Source organism: Equus quagga, chromosome 13 (assembly GCF_021613505.1).
Source record: "Equus quagga isolate Etosha38 chromosome 13, UCLA_HA_Equagga_1.0, whole genome shotgun sequence".
Taxonomy (NCBI): domain Eukaryota; kingdom Metazoa; phylum Chordata; class Mammalia; order Perissodactyla; family Equidae; genus Equus; species Equus quagga.
The window spans coordinates 83579565-83603416 of NC_060279.1; the positions used below are offsets into that span (position 1 = coordinate 83579565).

The 23852-nt window shown below is 43.7% G+C and overlaps 1 protein-coding gene across 1 annotated transcript in view; it reads right to left on the bottom strand.

Annotated features, from left to right (window-relative positions):
- Positions 1-697: 697 nt before the first annotated feature.
- Positions 698-23852, bottom strand: part of NLRP5 (NLR family pyrin domain containing 5) — a 30882-nt gene continuing 7727 nt past the window's right edge. The window contains 9 exon segments of the mRNA XM_046682090.1: positions 698-830; positions 3104-3274; positions 6436-6606; positions 8539-8709; positions 10852-11022; positions 12841-13011; positions 15461-15628; positions 16960-17130; positions 21069-22668. Coding sequence (XP_046538046.1) covers positions 698-830; positions 3104-3274; positions 6436-6606; positions 8539-8709; positions 10852-11022; positions 12841-13011; positions 15461-15628; positions 16960-17130; positions 21069-22668 — 2927 coding nt within the window.

Consider the following 23852-nt stretch of genomic DNA (forward strand, 5'->3'; position numbering starts at 1 on the left):
GACTGGCCCTGAGCTAACATCCATACCCATCTTCCTCTACTTTATATGTGGGACGCCTGCCACAGCATGGTTTGCCAAGTGGTGCCGTGTCCGCACCCAGGATCTGAACCGATGAACCCCAGGCTGCCGAAGCAGAACGTGCACATTTAACCGCTGCGCCACCAGGCCGGCCCCTCCTCCTCCATTTTGTATGTGAGACACTGCCACAGCTTGGCTGACGAGTCAGTGGTGTGTAGGTCCAGGCCCGGGATCTGAACCCACGAACCCCAGGCCACTGAAGCGGAGCATGCAAACTTAACCACTACACCACCGGGCAGGCCCCAGGGGGCCACTTTTAAGAAACTAAGTTGTCCCACCTCTGCTCTTGCATCATATCCCTCCGGGTCAAGAAGGCCACTGGACACTTTCTCCCAAGGCTCTCAGGGTTTATTTGATTCTCTCTACACAGTCCGAGGTAGGACAGACGTTTTGTAGATACTGAGGTCCTATGACTTGAAGGTCAGAAGCCTACAACAGAGGCAAATGCAATAACCAAGTTATGTTGGACACACAAGGATCACTACCAATAAGGGCTTTGTGAGGATCAGAAATCATTTTCCATCTTTGGGAAGGAACTTTCGGGCACAGCTTGCCCCTGAAGACAGCTTTTAAAGTTCCTCCATCGGGATGGGTGTGGTGGGGGAGGGTTTTCATGTCTTCAGTTTTTCCACCAATACCGATCATCTCCATCGAAAGAATACCAACCATCATCAATGATTATATGCGGCTTGAGTAGCTGCACCTCCTCCAGCATCTTTCGTACATGAGCAGGAAATTGCAATTTCCACAGCCTGGGGAGGCAGAAAGGGGACTGATTACTCTGGGGCTTTGCTTCTGACTCTTCTCCCTTCCTCAAAATTCCTGGAAACCCCATCAAGGATCTGAAGCCTCTTCTCGAGGAGCAGGAGCATGTTCTCCCACAGAGTCAAAGTAAATCCCTACATGGAAGGAACTCTTATGTGTCAGATACCACACTGAGCTGTTATGGGCAACTGCCCCTCACAAGAAACCTAAGAGGCAGGCACGATTGTTCATCCATCCGTGAACTCCTTCTCCAGGACTGACTTTAAGCCGGGTCCTGCTATAGGGTTTGGGGGCAGAGTGATGAACAAGGCAAAGTCCCCACCCTCATGAAGCTTATATTCTAGGGGAGGAGAGAGAAACAGGTATTCAAATAGATACATCGCATCAGCCCTGTTTTAGAGATGTAGAGCCAGGCTCCTGAAAGGTCAATTAGTAACGCCCAGGTCTGACTCTTCTGCTCCACCTCAATTACTATGTCCCATGGTCACAAGCTGATCTTGTCAAAGGCTATACCACCTCCTGAATCATTGGTAAAAAATGCTGTCTTTCAAACCTGCCCGTCTGCCTTTTCAGCTCGTTTGCTGAAGTGATCACTCTAACCATTCTCTTTGATCACATCAAGATCTCCCCATCCACTGAGCCACAATTTCCCATCCATCCCCCCGTCCACCTTCACTTCCCCCCTGTTCCCCTCACATCCCACATTTCAACCACTCTTGTGTTCTTTCTGGTTACATCCATTGCCAAAACTTGATCCCTGGATAAAGCCAACTGCTGAGAGCTGGACCACAGAGGAGAAAACAGTTACTCAAATAGGAAGTTTGCTACTGATGCAAATACGTCACGACCAACCTGAGTGGGCTGTCTATGCTGCAGCCCATGTTTCTCTAGTCCAGTCTTTACTTCCCCCATCCTAACTGTACTTGCTCACTCCCAGGGATGCCCCTAACTTCTCTTTTGTCTGTGAATATGGGGCGCTAAATGGCAAATGCTCTTTCTACCATCAAACATAGAAACTCCATCTCTAAGCCCTCATTTGCACATGAATGAAGCACCCTAATCTTAAAGGAGAGTCCTACTTAATCTTTTGTGACCTTTACCAATCCAGTGCTCCAGGACGTACAACATGGAACCTTTAAGTTTCTTTTTCAACTGCTTGCTCTAGAAGACACAGTGGAGCACGTGCTGATACTCACTGTCTTAAAAGCATCTTGACTTGAGCCTGCACCGCCTCCAGGCCGACCCACTTCTTTTCTCTCCTCTCCAGAGCAAAAACTTTCTTAGTCTGCACACAACGTTTCCACTTCCTCTCTCGTTCGTTCTTCAGTCCAGCTCAGCCTGACTTATGCTTTCACTGTCCCACCAGAACTGCTCAAAGTGATTAATCAGCTCCAAGTTGCCACAGCCAGCAGACTCTCTTCTCTTCTCTTCTTTCTCCATCTCCCAGCAGCATTAGACGCAAGGCTTGCTTACTTCCTTCTTAAAACCCCATCTTCTCTTAGCTTTCGTGAAGCCACATCCCCGTTTTTTGTTTTGTTTTGTTTTGTTTTTTTTAAGTTTTGCCACTACTCCTTACCCTCCCCTTTGCTGGCTTCTCTCTCTTATCCTTCAAATAGAAAGACAATACTTTAATGTTTCTCGTGTTCTAAGGAACTAAGCACTTACATGTGTCAACTTATGAGGATTTGATGTGACCTTTTGTGTCTGGTTTCTTTCACTTAGCATAATGTTTCAGTTTATCCACATTGTAGCACGTACTAGGACGTCATTCCTTTCTATGGTTGAATGATAGTCCATGGTATGGATAGACCACATTTTATTTATTTGTTCTTACGTTGATGGACATTTAGGCTGTCTTCACCTTTTGGCTATTGTGAGCAATGCTGCCGTGGACATAGGTGTGCAAATCTCTCTTCGAGATACTGCTTTCGATTCCCAGAAGTAGAATAGTTGGATCATACAGCAATTCCATTTTTAGTTTTTTGAAGATAAACATTTTATTTGTATGTTTTCTCTCCGCTCTCCACCAACCCATCCAAAAGTAAGCCCCATGATATCAGGCACCTTGACTCTGACTCCACACCCCTGTATCCCCAGCACCCAGCACAGTGCCCGGAATATAGTGAGCACTTATTGGTTGAATAAAGATCTTGTTGCTGAGTGATGATCTCAACTTCTCTGATAAACTGCTTCTCCACCAACTAGCATGCCTGTAAGAGAAGGAGGTTTGTATCTCAGAAGACAATCACCATTGACTTACCCAATTATTTGTAGATTAGATGTGGGATGTGCAAAGGCTGAACACAGCTTCATCATTCCTCCAGGACTGAAATTGTTCCGTATCAGGTTTAGGCTGGTCAGGTGCTGGTTGCAGGAGAGGGCCGAGGAGAGCACCTCACAACAACCAGAAGTCAATTCACATGCCTCCAACCTGCAGGGCAAGCACACCCAAGAAATAACCCCAAAGATCAATGATCCATCCTTCCTTCAACCCATTTGACTTTCACATCAACGTTTTAAAAAAGGGGAGTGGCATGGTTTTGTCTTTTTTACGGCTGAATAGTATTCCATTGTATACATCTATGTAACACATCTTCTTTATCCATTCATCTGTTGATGGGCACTTGGGTTGTTTCCAAGTCTTGGCTATTGTGAATATTGCTGCAACGAACAGAGAGGTGCATAAATCTTTTAAAATTAACATTTTCATGTTCTTTGGACAAATATCCAGAAGTGGAATAGCTGGATCATATGGTATTTCTATTTTTAATTTTTTGAGGAATCCTCATACCGTTTTCCATAGTGGCTGTACCAGTTTACATTCCCACCCTGCAGTGTATGAGCAGTCTATACAGAAGTCGAAACAGAAATGATGTACACTTGAAATTTATATGATGTTATAAACCAATGTGGCCTTAATAAAATAAATTTAAAAAAGAAATATAAAAAATAAAAGAAGAGTGGTGGGCTCCACCCAGAAAGTTTCTGGTTCAGTAGTTCTGGGGAGGGACCTGAAAATTTGCATTTCTAGTGCATTCCCAGGCAATGCCATTGCTCCCGCTGGTTCTCATGTTGAGAGCTGCTGGATGACTCAATTACAGTTGTGGAAAAAAGCAAAGATAAAGGTGGAGAGCATGCAACAAGGGAAAGAAACAAGGAACATGGAGGGGACTTGCTGAGAAAGTGACATTTCACCTAAAACTCAAAAGAGGAAGAGAAGTAAGTTATGTTAACGGGGGTAGTGTTGCTACATGGTTAAGAAGTTGCACGTACACCGCCCTTATGGAAGGAAGGGGTGGACGTGTCTGAGAAATGGAGTATCAACCAGGCGGCCAGAGTAGAGTCAGAGGCAGTGGTGTGAGACGAGGCTGGACATTATAGGTCACATTAAGGATTTAGGGTTTTATCCCAAGAGCAATGGAAAGCCAAAGAACATTGTTAGACGTACTAATGGTATTGTAGCAGTGCTCTTAGACTTTGGAGATGCATTGTTGAGGTGCTTAGGGGTGGAACGTCAAAATCTGTGTCTTGCTATGAAATAATTTGCCAGATAGGTAGTTTAAACTAGGTGGTGGGTATATAGATTTTAAACGTCCCAATGAGTCCCAAATGCGTATTTTGGAATTCTTTTTTTTTAATAAAGGAAGACAGTTGTTTTTTAATTTTTTAAATTATTTATTTTTTTTTGAGGAAGATTAGCCCTGAGCTAACTACTGCCGATTCTCCTCTCTTTTCTGAGGAAGACTGGCTCTGAGCTAACATCCGTGCCCATCTTCCTCTACTTTATATGTGGGACACCTGCCACAGCATGGCTTGCCAAGCAGTGCCATGTCCACACCCGAGATCCGAACCATGAACTCCGGGTCGTCGAGAAGCAGAACGTGCACACTTAACCGTTGCGCCACTGGGCCGGCCCCAAGGAATTCTTATCACAGAGTAAAATGTCTGTGGGATGCAACTCAAGTAGATTTAGCCGCCTATAGCTAGATGGTGAGATGGGATTGAAGGAAGTTTTATTACTATTATTGGTTTTACCTCTAAAATATCTACGCATTTATGAGGACAGAAAATCTCTAGTAGGGAGGCTGAGTGTAGAGGCAAGGGGGAGGTGATTCAGCAATACTATAGGGCACTTCATAGATGGTTATGGGATTCCCCATATGGGTAAAGCTAACCTCAGAATTGTAGGGATGCTCCCTTTATTGTTTCAGAAAGGAGGTAATGTGGGTGCAGAGATTAATTGGTTTCATGGTAGAAAGTCTAGAGCTTTCCTACGAAATGGTTTTATATTGATTTGAAGGGGATGAGGTCATTTCTCAAGCATCAGAAAGAAGAAGTTCAAAAGTTTCCAGAGAATACAAGTGGTTTGAAATTTGTTTCTGGCAGTGGGTAAAGCAAGTTAACCAAAAAAATGCAATACAGGAAAACAGAAATTCACATCAATGACCACTGACTGCACATGATACCAACCTGCCCTTGTTTGTCTATTTTTGCTCCTGCAATTCTCAGCTACCTAAGTGCAGGTGCTCAGAGGGTGGAGAGTTGGGCTCTTCAAGGCCTGGAGTATTTTTAGGTGGATGCAGCCAAGTACAGAAGGCATAGAACTTGGACGCTAAGAGGGATGAAAGGGATCTGGAGGTGGGCATGACTGCACAGAGAGAAGTGGAGGAGGTGAGAGAAGGGAGGTGGCGATGAGCTTAAAGAATGATGTGTGATTTAGAGAAGTAAACGGTTCCTCAGATTAAGCCCTTTGCCTAACAAAAGAGGAATATTACCCATCCCTCCAGTGTCAAGGGGGTTATAAATAATGCATGCATGATAATGCTAGCACATGGTCGGTGCTCGATAAATAGTTCCATATACCACCTTCTAGGGGAGTTCGCAATGTTGTGCGACCACCACCTCTATCTAGTTCCAACTTATTTTTATAACCCCAAAAGGAAATCCATACCCATCAAAGCAGTCCGTCCCGCCCCTGGAAACCACTATTCTCCTTTCTGTCTCCATGGATTTTCCCATTCTGGATATTTCATACAAATGGAATCAAACAACATGTGACCTTTTGTATTTGGCTTCTCTCACTTAGCCTAATGTTTTCAAGGCTCATCCATGTTGTAGCGTGGTCGACAGTTCATTCCTTTTTTATGGTTGAATAATATTTCATTGTGCATACCAGCACACTGTTTTAACAAGCCTCCCGGGTGATTCTGATGCTTACTAAAGTTTGAGAACTGCCAGTGTTATCACTTGCTTTTTGGCCCATCTTTCTCACTAGACTGTACGTATTGCAATGCCAAGGTCTATTTACCTCTGCACTGTCACCATTTGGCACAACGTCTAGCACACCTGGGTTGTCCAGTAAACATTTGTTGAGTGCTAACCACCTCTGGACCCTGTTCTCAAGCACTTGCCATTTCATATATAGGACCCCAGTTGGAATTTACGCCTTAGTCTATTACTCTGTCAGTGTTGTATTCTGTCTAATTTAATGGAATTGTGAAAGTCAGAATATCGTCTTTGTTCAAGCGACTTCACGCCCTGGTCCCCCGTCCTCTGTGCCCAGCCCTCAATGTGGTGATCTCAGGAACTCACCCGAGTCTCCTCAGAGAACTCTTCCGTTGCTTCAGTCCCTGACACAGAGCCACAATCCCCTCATCACGCAGGGCGTTGGCAGCAAGATCCAGGCTCCTCAGGCGTTTGCTTGTTGAGATCATACGGGACAAGTTCTTGCAGCAAGCAGCAGTGAGATTACACTTCACCAATCTGCAGGAGGAGGGAGGGAGAGAGAGAGAGAGCGAGAGCAAGAGCGAGAGAGACAGAGAGAGAGAATGAGAATGAATGAATGTACCTGCACCTTTTGAGGAGAGAGCTACAGTAGGATAATTTTAGAAACATTAGTGGGGATTTCCTTTATTTTTCCTAACTGGTAAGCTTTCTGTCCATCCCTGTGAACAGCTTAGACCATGTGGCATCCACTGGCTCAGGAGAGGGAGGACAGTGGAGAGTAGAGAGCAGGGACAGTGTTTGATGTGACTGGATGCATCTCTGGAAGAAGAAATGAGCACATCAGAGTTTGCTTCCCACCTGAAGATGGGATAGAGATTCTCCATGATGGAGGGGGAGATAGACAGAAAAAATGTGAGTGAGTAGAAGCTGGTATGGTCCCCAACAAAGGGACAGAGCACTGAGAGGGAGAGAAAAGATGACAGAAATAGTTGAAATGCTAGACAGGGTTTGGGATCCAAAAGGAGAGGGGTCTTGTGCTTCTGTTCCCAGGTCAAGTGGGGTGGGAGGTGGAAATGGCCCTGCTGTCATGACTGGATGATTCATCTGAGTAGAAATGATGGAAACAGCTTCAGAGCCTCATATCTGCTGCTTAGTATGCTAAGAATGGAATGATCCCATTGGGGATGAGAGAGTTCATCTCCATGAGGCATTCACTTCAAGAATGAGGAAGGATTCCATTGTGAGTACTCACACCTGAAGATCAGGTGGGAACGGCCAAGTCTTAGATGCCAGCATGGATAAATGATGATAGTGAGGACCACATAATCTCCCAGAACTTAAATGCAATCCCAAAGAAATGACATCTCCAATTGACTAAGCTTTAGTTTCTATAACATGCAGAAGTAGGGCTTGAAATGCCAATTTCGTGAAAATAAATAGAGGAATTAATACTTGAGGTGCCTTCAGAGGTTTGTGGACTATGATCTCCATCCAATTCCTTTCTTGTGTTCATGATTGGGGAGGGAAAAGATCTCAAAATGGTCCCACTTTTTGGCCTATTAATTCTACCTTTGTAATTAGTCATAATACTACCAAATACACAAAGTTTATAAGGTACACATGACTAAAACATTGGACATAAGCTAAGTGTCCAGCTTCAGGGGATTTTTAAAGTTATGATACATCATTCAATGGAGTACCCTACCATGATTAACTTGCTATTTTGATCTGCATATCCCCAAGGACAGAATGTGAGACCAAGACAAGGTTTGGGATTCTTGGGAGTTTTAGTTCCCATCTGGTGTATGATTGGTGGGGGGACTACATAAGACTAGAAATGCAAAATATTTAGAGCCTGTGCCGGCCATGTGGTAAGAATGCTTTAAGCGTTAACTGCTAGGATCCTTCCTTTGTAACATTAAATGCTCCTTATGCATCCAGAAGACATTTACCAAAGATTAACAGTGATTATCACTTGGTTGTGAGATTGGAGATTTGTTTATGCTCATTGAGATATTTTAATTTTTCTACAGTTTGTTTAATAATGGAATAGTCCTTTTGAATAGAAACATTCCAATAAGGGGTGAGGAAATTTGATCCCCAGAGAGAAAAGGGATTAAAAGATAGATAGTCCCCTCATCTCCACCCCACATACAGTTTAAACAACTGAAGATTAACTTGGGGCAAGAGACACGCTCTGAGAAGCGAACAGGTTTTAGAAATTAAGGGTGACCTAGAACTCCATAGATCCTGCCATGGGGCTCCTGTTCAGAATAATCTCTCTGTCCTTCCTACTCTCATTGTAGCATCAATGCATCAACTTACGAACAGTGTTCACTGGAAAAAATGAGCACCAGTTGACCCTGGAACAAATTTTGGTACCAATCTCTCTGCTCATCTCTCTCAATCTTCTAGGAACCCCAGGCCTCAATATGGTAGAGTTGATCCCCAGCAACCATGGGAACTTACTCTAGGTCCTGGAGGTGACAAGATGGTTCCATCACGACCTCACACAGAAGGTTCACTCCAGCATCTTCCAAGGGGTTCATGCTAAGGCTCAGATGCGTCAGACGTCTGTTGCCCACAAGTGCAAAGCCAAGAAAGCCACAGCTAGCGATGTCCAAGTTGCATTCATTTAGTCTGCAGGGCACACACAAGGGAAAGAGAAAAGTGACCCTCAGGCTTCAGTGTGATCTTAGGTATGCAACTTCTCTTGGCCTTAGTTTGCTCCTCCTTTGAGAAGGGGTTATGTTTGTCTTTAAGAAGGCCGTTGGGCTTAAATGATGGAATGACTATGAAGCACTTGGCACAACGCCTGCATAATGCATGTGCTGGATGCTACTCGAGATTCTCTGACCATCTTTTTAATTTTCCTTCACAGTCAATGCATTAGTCTCTTACAGCTGTAATAACAAATTACCACAAACTTAGTGGCTTAAAACACACGTTATCTTACAGTTCTGGAGATCTGAGACTCATTGGGCTAAAAAAATCAGGTGTTAGCTGGGCTGTGTTCCTTCTTGAGGCTCTCAGGGAGAATCTGCGTCCTTGCCTCTTCCCGCTTTTATAGGCTGCCCACGTTCCTTAGCTCCTAGTCTCCAGGCAGCAATTGCATCACTGTGACCTCTGTAATTTCGTCTCCACCTCTGACTCTCCCACCTCCTTCTTTCCATTATAAAAACCCTTGATTACATTGGGGCCACCCAGATAATCCAGGACCATCTCTCCACCTCAAGATTCTTAATCACACCTGCAAGATCCCTTTTGCCATGCAAGGTAATGTATCCACAGGTCCCAGAGATTAGTATGTGGACATCTTCGGGGTGGGGGCGTTACTATTCTATCTACTACAATCAGTATTTCCCCATCACTTATTTACTGGGAAACCTTAGAATTCATCATAAGGTAGACATAGACATTAAAGTTATATTCTGTAACAGAATTTCTGGCTACAGGTATACCATTAATGCATGAATATTTTTCACTCATATGAAGTTATTGGTGGACTCATTGGTCAAAATGACGACATGGCAGAAAGCAAATTCTTCCTGATGGAGCAAAGCACAGAAAGTTGATGGTACTGAATGAGAGTAACAAAAGTCTCTCATTCTCACTGCCAACCAAAGATTTGGGATAGAAGAGAAATCTGGCAACATGAGGAGGCAGTTTTTAAAACAGTGATAGAGACATCTTATATGATAGCTAGAGGACATAGCATCCTCCAGGTGTGTGCACGGTGCTCCCAGAACTGCGTAACACAGACTTTGTGGCTGTTGGCCCTGTGTCACCATCACCATTGTCTGAAAATCATATTGTCAACTCCTCCTCACCAGAATTTAACCTATGTAAAATAGGGACCACATCTGTCTTTCATGTCTGTATCACTAGCAACTAAGAGTGTTTGCCCAAAGTAAGTGCTTAATAAATAGTCGACCCTCATTATTCATAGATTCTGTGTTCGTGAATTTGCCTACTTGCTAAAATTTATTTGTGAGCCTCAAAATCAACACTCGTGGTGCTCACTGTCCAAGGTAGCCACACACATGTGCGGAGCAGAGGAAAATTTGAGTTGCCTGTTGCTCACGTTCCCAGCTGGGGTTGAACTTGTTTCGGCTTTCAACCATAAACACGTGCCCTTTTTGTGGTCCAGGAAGCGCTATGATTTTTTGCATTTTTGTTTTTGTTGGTGATTTTGTTTAAAATGGCTCCCAAGCACAGTGCTAAAGGGCTGTCTAGTGTTTCTAAGTGCAAGAAGGCTGGGATTTGCCTTATGGAGAAAGTGCCTGTGTTACATAAGCTTCCTTCTGGTGTGAGTTATAGCACTGTTGGCTGCAAGTTCACTGTTGACGAATCAACAACATGGATTAAAGAAGGTGTCTTTACACAGAAACAGACAAAAAGAGGTTATGTATTTGGTTGATGAAAATGTCGTGACCAGAGGCTGCAGGAACCTAACCCTGTATCTACTTTGGGAGCAATGGTTCCATATTTGCTAATTCGGTTCTTGCGGTGACTTTATAGAACGTTGCAACCACGAATAATGAGAATCGACTGTATATGGATGAGTGACGACCTCCCTCTGTAAGAAAACACAAAGGCAGAGATAGAATTTTGCACAGAAGGATGAGATCCAGGAGATGACTGGTAGGGACGGGAGGTAGCACTTATCAGCTCCCTTCATTGAGACAATATCCACGCTCCCCACTGCTTAGCACTTTGAGAGCAGCACGTGCTCTTTGTGACAAAGCGATAAAGTCCTCGAAGGCCACGAGTTGGACTCACATCAGCCTCTGCAGCCCACAGTTGGGAAGTTTGATGGTTCGATACAACAGATTCATGCCTTCACTCCCCAGGCTGTTGCTGGACAGGTCCAAGTGTGTCAAGCTCAGGTTGCTGATGAGGCTGGAGGCCAGATCCTGGCAGTCAGCAGCCGTGAGGCCGCAGTTGCCCAGTCTGCAAGGAGAGAGTCCCCAGAAAGGAGGTGATGAGCTCTGTTCTTAAAGTTTCATCTCTGCCTCCCTTGCAAGGAAGAGAAAGAAACATCAGCCCTGTAGCTGACATGCCCTTGCAGATGGTGGTGACGTCACATTGTGTTGTGACGTCACATCGTGTCTGTGCTTAACTTGTGAACTCAACTCTGGTATTTCAGTCCAAAAAAATACTCTAAATATCGTCAGTGATTATATCTGCCATCAGCCACAATGGGGAACACACAGGCACTGTGAATCTGTTCTCCACTTGGCTGTTTTCCTTCCCCTGTATGCTATGGTGTGAGGTTTTGCTGAGATGTGTGACCTCTCTATTTAGGAGTACCTACATTTAGCATGTCGTGACCCTTACACATAAATTAGATATTCCATCTGTTTCTCAAAGCTTAAGAAAAAGTTGTACATGAAAAATAAGATTTTGACAGTGCTTCTGTCATGGGGTTGTGACAAAGTTAAACGAATTAACATATCCATAGTGCTTAGAGCAGTGCATTGCATATGGCGGCACTTACTCCTTATCACTGATGGTTATTTCTTTCAACGAAGGAAGAAATGCTGCCTGGGTTGGACTTGAAGGGGATCTGCATATGCCAGCTCCAAATATGGCACTTTAACATAAGGGTTACTTTGAACTGAAGACAATTGAGAAAAAAATCAGACACAAGAAGAGCTCTCTGTGCTCTGCCCATCAGCCTAAAAGCAGGGCATAAACTTCCTTGTGTAGGTGTCCCCCCACCTCCTGTACCAGGGAGAGAACCACCCCTATCACCAGAGACAGAGATGGTCCTGAGATGTCTTCACATTACCCTTATCTACCATAAGTTTCCCCCGTGTACTCGCTAGTCACCTTACCACAAGTTATCAGTCCTAGAAGCCCAAAATCTCTTTCCTTTGTCCTGTCCGTTCTCCACAATTTATCTCCCTTTGTTAAAATGGTATATGAGCCCCTGAGTCTAACCACTTCTCTGGATTTTTCACTTATTTTCTGTGAAGCCCCCATGCGTGTTAAAAAAATTATCAATAAACTTTGTATGCTCTTTCTCCTGGTTAATCTGTCCATTGTTAGTTTAATTTTCAGGCCCCAGATACTGAACATAAGAGGGTAGATGAAAGTTTTCTCCCACCTCTCCTACAGACTGATGGAAGGTCTGTTGGCTTCTACTGTGATTTTTCCCCCTCTGGGCCTTAAAGGGCAATTTGTGTTATTTGGTTTTCAAGTTTTGCTGTGACTTTAGAACCAAACTCCTGATGGAGGAGGGATGCTACTGCTGTGGCAGGTTTTAGAAGAATGGGACTAGAACACTTAACACGTAGCCTGGTGCTCAAGGGACGCCATAGATGGCAGCTCTCCCTACAAGCCTATGACTCCAGGATTTCAGCATCGATGACACTTTCAAGTATATAACATGGTATTGTTAACTATAATCAGAATGCTGTGCATGAGATCCCCAGAGCTTATGCATCTTATAACTGGAAGTTTGTGCCCCTTGACCAACATCTCCCCACTTCCCTGACTCCCAGCTCCTGGTAACTGCCATTCTACTCTCTGGTTCTATGAGTTTGTCTTCTGGTTCCATCTTTTACATCAGTTCAGAGCTCAGTAGCAAAGACAGAGATGTTATTTATTGGGTCTTTCTTAATCCTCAACATTGGGGCATTCTCATGAGGTCACAGCTCCCATTTTAACCCCCGGTTCATGCATCAGCGAATTCCCTCCACTTCCCCGTCACTTGGACCATCTCAGTTAAGAGAAGATAACCCCTCAGAGAGAAGTGTGACTCACATCAGCCTCTGCAGGGTGCACTGGGAGACCTTCAAGGCATCACAGAGAGGCTTCATGCCCTGGTCCGTCACCTTATTTCCTGCCAGGCTGAGGGACTTGAGGTTGATGGACGTCATGAGGATTTGGGAGATCACCACACAGCAGGCGTGGGTTAACCCACAGTGATCCAACCTGCAGAGACAGGCAATATGGAACACATCCTTGTCTCTCCCAAAAATCAACCCCTTTCCCCTCACTCACTGAACACCGGCCACTCTGTCCATATTGCTGATTCCTGGACACTCTTTGCTCTGGCCTTGGGGGTCTGGGCATTTGCTGTTCCTGTTTGCAACATCCCTCCTCACCCCCAATCCCAGGTCTTTATATGGCTCAATTTTTCATTCCGGTCTCCTGAACATTGCCTCTTCTGAGTAAGCCAGCCCTAACACTTTACTTAAACTGTGCCTGTTCCACCCCACCCTACTCCCACCTCGCCAGGATTAGTTTATTCATAGCAATGATTACCAGCCAACATTGCATATATTTATATTGTACTTTTAAAAAAACTGAAATATATCTGACATATAACATTGTGTAAGTATGAATAGCAGACTTTCAGTCCTCTCCAAAATGTCCAGAAGACATTTGGTCCATGCATGACATTTGGCTCAAGCGTCTTCTGGACATTTTGGACAGGACCGAATGTCCTGCAAGGGTAAGTTTAAGGTGCAAATATGTTGATTTGATATATTTACATTGAAATATGATTGCCATTGTAGCATCAGCCACCACCTCTATCATGTCACCTAATTAGCATTTCTTTTTTGTGGTTGGAATAATTAAGTTCTAGACCCTTAGCAAGTTTGATGACTATAATACAACATTGTCGTCTATATTCACTATACTGTACATTAGATCTCCAGAAACTATTTATCTGCTAGTTGCAAGTTTGTACCCTTAAACATCATCTCCCCAATTCCCCCACCCCCCAGGCCCTGGTACCCACCATTTTACCCTCTCTTTTTATGGGTTTGGCTTTTTTTAGATTCCATATACAAGTGAGGTGATATGGTATTTGTCTTTCTCTGACTTGTCTCACTTAGCATAATGCTTTCACAGTCCATGTTGCAAATGGCAGGATTTGAAAGTCATATTGAGGAGGTTGCAATCAAAATGCTTCACAATGTGACCCAATCTTTCAAAGTCATCTCCCACTCAGAGAGTTACCCAATCATCCCATGCCCTCTTCCATCTAGTAGACATTTGGGGAAATAATACGGGCCAGGTGCTAGGAACAGAGCAGTTCTAGGCTCTGGGAATACGGCAGTGAAGGACACAGAACAAGACTCCTGCCCTCAGGGATCGCTGGGAGGCAAAGTCATTATGGTTCCAAGAAACAGGCTATCACCTCCCACCATGTGACTTTGCACTTTCTCTTTCCTTGGCTCCTCTTCTCTGATGTATCATATTTATTTTTTGAACCCAAGCTCCAATTGCTCTATTTGTGAAGCAGCCAGAGAGAGAGAGAATTGGCAGCTGCTTCCTCTTTGTTCCCAGAGAGGACTGTAAAACCACATGGTCTTGGGCAAACACAAATGCATGTCCATCCTGCAAGGACTCCTATGCTTTGGCTGGTTTCCTTGGGTCACATTCTTAAAAGTGCAGCCTGTGGGTTACAGAGCAATCACACTGTTGTGCAAAGCAAACTACTTTTCCAAGTTGCTGTGTGTCAATGCACAAAGCTCGAAACAGACCTTGAACTTCTCTGTCTCAGAATACCAAAAGCATCGAGGAGCTGTGACTTTATACCAAGCTAATCCAATCAACAAAATGCATGCCTAGGATTTACAAAACTGTAGTAATAGCCCCAAACTGGAAATGGCCAAAACGTCCCTGGATAGGTGGATAGTTACACTAACTGTGGCGCATCCATATCACCGGATAGCACTCAGCCATAACAAGGAACATGCTATTGATGCACAGAACAGTTTGGATGGACCTCAAGAGCGTTTGTTGATTGAGAAAAGCCAATCTCAGGGTGTGACGTGCTGCATGGTTCCATTGTGTAGCATTGTTGAAATGACAAAATTGTAGAGATGGAAAATGAGTTATTGCCAGGGATTCAGGATGGTGGGGCTGGGAAGGGCTGAGACTATGAAAGGGCAACACAAAGATGATGGCGTTTCTGTATCTCAGTAGCAGTGTGGTTTCATGAATCTACACATGTGATAAAATGACAGAACAACATACACACATTGCCCAGTGTCGACGTCCTGGTTTTGACATTGTCCTGTAGTTATGTAAGATATAACCATTGAGAGACACTGCCCGAAGTGTACGTGTGACCTCTTTGTAATATTTTGTCTTATCTTTATGAAACGTTGAAAGTTACTTTTTTATTGTGGTAAAATACACAGAACACAAAATTGGCTATTTTAACCATTCTCGGTGTACAGTTTAGCGGCATTGAGTCCGTACACACCGTTGTTCAACCACCGCCACCAACCATCTCCAGACTTGGTCACCTTCCCAACTTTCTCTAATATTTTTGCAGCTCGCTGTGAGTAATTATTTCAAAATAAAAAGTAAAAACAACAACAAAGACAAAATCATAAAAACCAAAACCATAGCCAGCACTCACCTCAAAGACTCCAGCAAACAGTTTGGGTGTCTTAGTGCTTCACATGCCATCCCTACATCTTCATTCTTCAGGCGAGTCCTCTCCAAGTTCAGGTATTTAATATTGCGGTTGACAAGAAGAGTCATCCAGAGATGACGGAGACCAAGGGTAATCTGGGCACCTTTAAATCTACAGAAGAGGAAAAAAGAAAATGCTGATTAGACACTGGTGACATAGAGTTGTGTCCTAATTTCTCCTTCTCACTCTTCTCCCATTCCAACTCTCACTCCTCTCATTATTTGCATTTATTTTATTTTAAAGTGACAAATACTTAAGCATCTGTGATGCACCAGGTGTTGGAAATAGAGTATTAAGCAATCTTAATAGTTCATGCTCTCATGGAACTGAATCTAGTGGGGGAGACATTTAACAGTCAAACAAAAGAGTTATGCTTAAGAATGAAATACAGTATAGTCCTTTAAGAATAGGCTAGAACTACAAACAGATACGTAGTCAAGTTCAGGTTGAAGGAAAAAGTGTTAGAACAATATGTATAATGTGAGACCATTTGGATTAAAAAATTCACATACCAATATATACATGTAAATGTATGAAAAATCTATAATATGTGAAGATAGCCAATTAGGGAAATACAAAGTTGAAGAGGCAGAAAAAGGTTTATTTAAAACCCTTTGTAATTCCTGATCTCTTTACCATTACCGTGTATGACTGTTGTCTTACAAATACAGTGGTGATGTGGATTAAAGGAAATTACAGGTTATGATGAGAGCCTCAAATAGGGACAGCTAGTGGAGAGGGATTCCCAAGGTGAAAACATTAAGATAAGAGCTGACAGAGAAGTTTGGTGTAGGACTTAAGGTGAACAGGGCATTCTTCATTATTCTGGCATCACCAAGCTCCTTGGCACAGCCCAGTGTAAGGAAACTACTTAGAGAAGCAACAGAAGTGACAGGAAGGAAAAGATGTTTGCAACCAAGATCTTGACTTGCTCTAGTCTTGGGTGTCACATGTGCTTATCTTGATCTTGGAGGGAAGAATAAAGAACAGAACTTTTGAAGTAGAACTAGCACTTAATCTCCTACTTCAGGTGCCTGGTATAATACCCTGGGATCTACAACAGACTCAGGAGCTTACTGGGTGTTCAAATATTTGTTACTTTATTAATTAGCCTGATTTGAATGGTCCCATAGATCATGCACCTTGGTCTTGCCATTGCCTCATGGCCTACCATTTGCCTGAAATGAGCTTTCCTCATCTTTTCCCCTACTAACCAACTCCTATTCATCCCTCAAGACCCACAGTAGATGAGCCTGCCTCAGTAATCCCTTCACAAGGTCTTTAGTTACTCCTCATGTTTTGGAAACTTGGTTCCTATACCTTCCTCAGCACTTATCCCCTCTGAATACATTTTATAGACCAGTTTTCTGTCAGTAGGCAGGAGAGGAGAGCCCCAACATAGACATGCAAAGGGGCATGTACCAGGGGCTGGGCAGCCTTACATCAGATTCTGTATTTTACAGGTTGGCTGCCTCAGCTTGACACAGAGGGTCTTTATGGCCCACTCATCCAGGACGCTGCCACTCAGGTCGAGCTCTCGTAGGTTTGGATGGGTGCTGAGGACGAAGCAGAGATTTTCCCACGACTTATCAATGAAGGTCTTGGTCTGCATCCTATGTTGGAGAAGGAAATAAACATTTGCTTACACAGGATGGATTTTAATACAAGCAATGGCCACATCATCAGAGGAGAGAAACAGTCTATTAGGGCAAGACAGGGATGGCTACAGAGGCTCTGAGGACAATTTAGTGATGTCACCTTATGCTTTGCATGAGTGCTCTCGTATCGACCCTGTCTCCTGAATATTTCAATACCCTGGGGCATAAATAGGATGATTTGGAGCCACCAGCTCTCAAATCAGATTTGTGCTTAAGTTCTAGCTCCCCTTGTGTAAAATGGTGTGGTCACTATGGAGAAAAGCATGGAGATTCCTCAAAAAATTAAAAATACAACTACCAGATGATCCAGTAATCTCATTTACACAAAAGAACTGAAATCAGCATCATGAAGAGAGATCTGAACTCTAATATTCACAATAACCAAGACATGTAAACAACCTAAATGTCCACTTATGGGGAATGGATGAAGAAAATGTGATATATATACACACACACACACACACCATGGACCATTGTTGTTAGTGCTGTCAAGTCGATTCTCGAGACGCTGTGTACAGCACAGCAGAATGCTGCCTGGTCTTTTTGCACCATCCCCTCAGCTCCTGGCGCTATATCAGACAATGGTCTGCTGCTATTCACAGGGTTTTCATCTCCAGTGTTCTTGGAAGTGGGTAGCCAAGTCCTTCTTCCTTGTCTGTCTAATCTGGAAGTTTGTCTGAAACCTGTCCACCATGGGTGACCCTGCTAGTATTTGAAATACTGGTGGCATAGCTTTCAGCATCACAGCAACATGCAGTCATCGCAGTATGACAACCGACAGGTGGGTGGTGTGGTTGCCTGACTGGGAAACAAGTCCATGCCGCAGTGGTGAGTGTGCTGGATCTTAACCACTAAACCACCAGGGCTGGCTCATGGAATATTATTTAGCCTTAAAAAGAAAGAAATTCTGCCACATGCAACAATGTGGCTGAACCTGGAGGACGTTATACTAAGTGAAGTAAGCCAGTCACAGAAGAACAAACACTGCGCGATTCCATTTCTATGAAGTGTCTAAAATAGTCCAACTCAGAGATGCAGAGAGTAGGATGGTGGTTGCCAGTGGCTAGGAGGAGCGGGGAGTGGGCAGTTATTGTTCAGTGTGTATAAACTTTCACTGATGTAAGATGAATAAAGTCTAGAGACCTGCTGTACAGCACAGTGTCTGTATTTAACAATACAGTGTCGCGCACTTAAAAATTGGTTAAGAGGATAGATCCTATGTTGTGTTCTCACCACAGTTAAAAGAAAAATTCTAGCTCCTTCTTGGCTAGGCAAGTCTGTGGACTCCTTAGCCTCTATTTTTCCATCTGTACCACCGGAATGACTAATTGTCCTTATTTTAGACTCCTATTTCTCAACCAGAGGACAATTCTCACCCCTGGGGACATCGGACAAAATATGGAGACATTTTTGATTGTCATGACTTGGGAGGGAATATGCTACTGGCATCGATTGGAAAACAGCTAAATATCCTAATATGCACAGGACAGCTCCAACAACAAAAAATCATCCAGCCCATTGTTAATAGTACTGAGGCAGAGAAACAGTGCTATGTAAGGTGGTGAGAGGATAGAGTGAGCTATGTTCCTGCCTCAGGGCATTTTCACCTGCCACCCTGTCTTTCTAGAATGTTCTTTCCCCAAGTACCTGAAAGGTCTTTGTTTAAACATTCCCTTCTCTAAGAGGCCTTTGCTACTTTTCCCATCCAGAGCAACATCTTGGTCACTGACCATTCTTTTATTCTAGTTTTCCTTTAAGGCAGGTACCACCACCTCATGTAATCTTCTCGCTGGCTTTCTCTGCCTGTGAGATACAACATTCTGTGAGAACAGGGACTTCCGGTTACTTCTAGAGCCGTGAATGCCTAAAATACTACCACATGGGCACCCAACCAACCTTTGTCAAGTGAAAGGATGCTTATAAAACACTTAGCATCATGCCTGGCACATGTTAGGTATGCAATACATGGAAGTAGTGGCCATCAGAATCCATGGTTACCGACTACACAAATTCTGGGTCCTAAAAGCAATTGGTCTGCTGTTCTTGGTTGTCATTTCACCTTTGAGTGTCCATTTCTACGTCTGCGCACAGAGAGCTGACCTATCGCACAGGGTTGCCTTGAAGATTAGAAGGAAGGGCATAGCAACGTTCACGAAGATTGCATTGTGCGATAGCTGTGATTTTTATGATTATATATGAATACACCTAGCTCAGTGCTTATCCTGGCATATTGCACACATTTTCAGCCAATCTACAGGAAAATTTCTCAGGTCATGGACTCCCCTGGCCGTGGAAAGGACGGAACAAGGTAACAGCAGTGTGCTTTCTTTCCTTGTTGACACGTACTCTTCCTTAAGCAAAGCTTCAGGATTTAACTGTTTTGCTGTGACAGTATTCTTAACCAATATCTATATGTTAACTAAGAACAAGGCAGTTCCTAAGTGCTTCAGCTGTATAAATGAACTGCCTCCTAACAAGTAGTAGGAGGGTGGGTAGGTAGGTAGATACCATTACCTCCATTTTACAGATGAGGAAACTGAGGCACAGAGTGGTTAAGTAACCTGCCCAAGATCACACCCCCAGGAAGCAGCAGACCTGGGATTTAAATATTGGCAGATGGTTGGCGATGTTCACATTCTTGGCAGGTGTATCATTCTGGGTAACAGGAGGATGGATGTGCAGACAGACAGGTAAGGCACATTTTCTAGATGTGCCCATTCCATCCAGTAAGCACTAGTCACAGGTGGCTATTTAAATGCAAATGAGTTAAATGGAATAAAATTAAAGATTCAATTCCTCAGTCTCCCTTGCCACATTTCAGCAGTGCAATAGGCACATGTGGCCAGTGGATGCCATATTGGACAAGGTGCTATGGAACATTTTCATCACTGCAGAAAATTCTACTGGATGGCACTGCACTGGACTCTTCTCTAGACAAGTAGTGCACAGACCTGAATGATCACATTGATAAGAACAAACAAACTACATCTCCACAGGTTCCAAACCCAGAGCCTTTCCTTTAAAAGTCTTGGGTGGGGCCCAGTATTTTGAAATAGCTTATTCAGCTACCGACATTAGCCAGATTCAAGTCCTACCATTTTAGCTAGCTGGACAACATCTGGGTGATTCATCCTTAAAGAATTATCTGGGACCCTGATGTTTTTGAAAATCATATCAAATTCCAGCAATAAGGATATGTAGCCTCTGTAGCCAGATCTGCACCTCTGTGTTCATTGCAGCATTAGTCACAATAGCCAAGATATGGAAACAGCCTAAGTGTCCATCAAGGGATGAATGGATAAATAAGATGTGGTGTGTGTGTGTGTGTGTGTGTATATATATATATATACACACACACACACACAATGGAATATTATTCAGTCTCAAAAAAGAAGGAACTCCTGCCATTTACAATAATATGGATGAACCCAGAGGACATTACGCATAGTGAAATAAGCCAGTAACAGAAAGACATGCATGATCTCATGTATAGAATCTAAAATAGTCAGACTCATAGAAGCAGAGTGTACAATAGTGGTTGTTAGTGGCTGGGGGAGGGGAAACGAGGAGATCTTGGCCAAAGGGTACAAAGTTTCAGTTATACAAGATGGAGAGCTAATGTACAGCCATGTGACTGTATTTAACCACACTGTATTGTATACTTGAAATTTGCTGGGAGGATAGGTCTTAAGTGTTCACACCATACACACAAAAAAGAAACTAGTCACTATGTGAGGTGATGGATATGCTAATTAGGTTGATTGTGGCGATTATTTTATGTGTATCAAAACACCAAGTCATACATCTCAAATATACACAAGTTTTATTTGTCAATTATACCTGCATAAAGATGGAAAGCAGAAAGAATAAAGTTGCAGACGTGCAGTACTCACCCTTCGGGAATCATGGGCCATGCCTCGGTGAGCTCATCCCTTGAGAGGATCTCTCTGACATCCATCCGAATTTTCCGCAAATACCGGCAATGCGGGAGACAGAAAGAAGACACTATTAAGTCCATTCGCCGGTTCATTGGAAGCCGCACTTCTTGGAAGCTGTTCAATGCTAAGCGAACAAACTCCTCATCTTGAGTCTCAAAAAGACAGTAGAAGGCATCCAGGAAGTCTAGAGGGGCAGTGCTGTTGGCCTGTTGACCTAACAGAGAGATCCAGTGCAGGAGCTTCTGCTTTACCACCACGGGAACAGGACATCCAAGCAGGGCTTCCAGAGTCTTTATCACCTCTTTGCTCATGAGGCCAAATAAGAATCGTTTCATCTGGAGCAAGTGGACACTGATGCCAAACTGTTTGAGCTCCGTCAAACTCCCTATATTCTCAGTGAACAGAGGGTAGAGATCTCCCTCTCTTTCTAATCCTACTAGAACGTAGTACAAGGCAGCACAAAACTCTTGGAGGCTGAGGTGAAGGAAGGAGTAACACCTTTCACAGTGGCTGTCTTGGAGAAGGATGTTCATGTGAAACAGAGCAGAGAGCTCAGACTTCCTTAGCCCGTGAATGCCCAGGTCATCGCCGTAGAACACAGACTTCATATTCCACATTCCCTCCACAGCCAGCCGGCACACGCCCTTCAAGACAACTCTTTCTTCCTGACTGAGAGCGCGCGGGAATGCATCTTGTGGAGTGAGCTGATGGAACACAAAGGTGGCATACAAGCCCGTGAGAGTTTGACAAGTAGGAGGAGGGCCCTTTCCTGACATTTCTTGCAGCTTAAGAGCCTCACAGATGAGCGAGCACACAACAGAGACCTGGCACTTGTCAAACAGCAGATGGTTGTCCACCACTGATTGCAAGACTTGCATCTTTTGATGATCATTCTTAATGTGCTGGAGGAGCAACTGAATCCTTTTTTCAACCGAGATCCCCTCAAGTAACAGGTAACGTGGAGACATGACAATGGATTTGAGCTTTTCTATGCCCGCGTCTCTGACAGTGATTATCAGGGAGGACTCGGGGAGCAGGACTTTCTTCAGCAGACTATACATTAGGATGGACATGGGTTGTTTTTCTGCCCAGTCTTCACAGAGATTTATGTCACCATCTTTGAAGACGAAGTCCAGGTCATCAAAACCATCAACAACAAACAAGAGCCTTTCTGGTTGGGACATGATCTCCATCACTGGAACTGGGGAGTCTGGCCACTCCCTGGAAATTAACTCTGCGAGAGTGCTCTCTCTTATCTGTTGTATTTCTCTAGCACAGAGGAAGAAGGCATAGGAGAACAAGTCCTGGTAGACTTCACCTTGTGCCCAGGACAGCAGGATCCTTCTGGCCAGAGTGGACTTCCCGATTCCTGGTTCTCCGTGCAGAACCACAGTGCGAGGCTGGAAACCATCTTGGTCTGGTTTAAAAGCACCAAGCAATGTTTGCATTTCTGGGTGCTCAGAGGCAAAGTTTTTGAAACCATAGCATGCATCTAACTTCATGGCAAATTTTGTCATCACGTAACTCTTGTAGTACCATTTGTCATCTCCATCGCCTAAGTCAGTCAGGAGAGGGGAGAAGAAAAACAGGAGACAAAGTTTGAAGAAAGCCTGGATTTTAATTAAAAAAACAACACACCACCAAAACAAAAACCCTGGACCTAGACTCAGTGGATCTTAAGTCAGAAAGTCTATGTACATGAGTCTGTTGTTTCTTCCTAGTAATATACTGATAATGAGCTCCATCCCTCATTCCAAATCACTTCCTCAAAGCTTAGGAACTTTCCACTAAATAGCTCTATTTGTCCTTAAACCCGATATCTCTTTTCAGCACTTAAGATTTGACACATTGCATTTTCATTTGCTTATTGTCTGCCTCCCCCTGTTAGACACTATGCAGTGACTTTCTTTTTCACTGTGTGTCTTCAGTATTTAGCTCCCGGCTCCTGGCACTCTGTGGACAATCAAATATTTGTTAAACGAATAATCTACACCAAATGCTCATACGTGGTCTCTGAAAGACAAGCTTGGGGGAGCGAGGATGTGCGTGCCATGGCCCCCATGTTCTACACCTGTAGGATAGACGTGCACCTCCAGTTCCATCCAAGTAGTTCTGGGTTCTATGGAGAAACACCTGCATGTGATGGAGAATGCTGCTCCACAGAAAAAGGCAGGCACAGCCCTTGAAGTTAGACAGACTCTGCTTGGAATCCAAGCTCTACTTTATAATGTCTCCGTGATTTGGAACAAGTTGCCCCATTCTCTGGGCCTCAGTTTCCCCACTTATGAGATGAAATTAACATCCTCTTAAAGGGTTGTAATAGATATTTAAGAAAGAAGGTGCATTCAACAGTTATTGGCACAGGGCCCGGCAGAAATGATCAGTGGCCACTGTTATCATTACAAACCATAATTCTTTTACATGATCCTGTTTTATTTTTATCCCAATATTTGTCGTAACTGCAATTTTTTTTATGCATTTGATTGTCTAGCTCCTATCTCACAATGTAAGTTCCATGAGAAAGTGCCTTGTCATTTTACCTCCATACCTGCAGCCTCATCAACAGTCTCTGACATCCTATAGGCACTCAAGGATGTGAAAAGACCCCCCTCTACTCCTGGGTCCTTACAGTCTTTACATTTGCTGGTACTACCATTATCTTTAAAAAGGACAAAACTCTCTCCGCACAAGTGTATGAGATGATTATTAATTCTATGTAAAATCTTTGCACAAAAATTC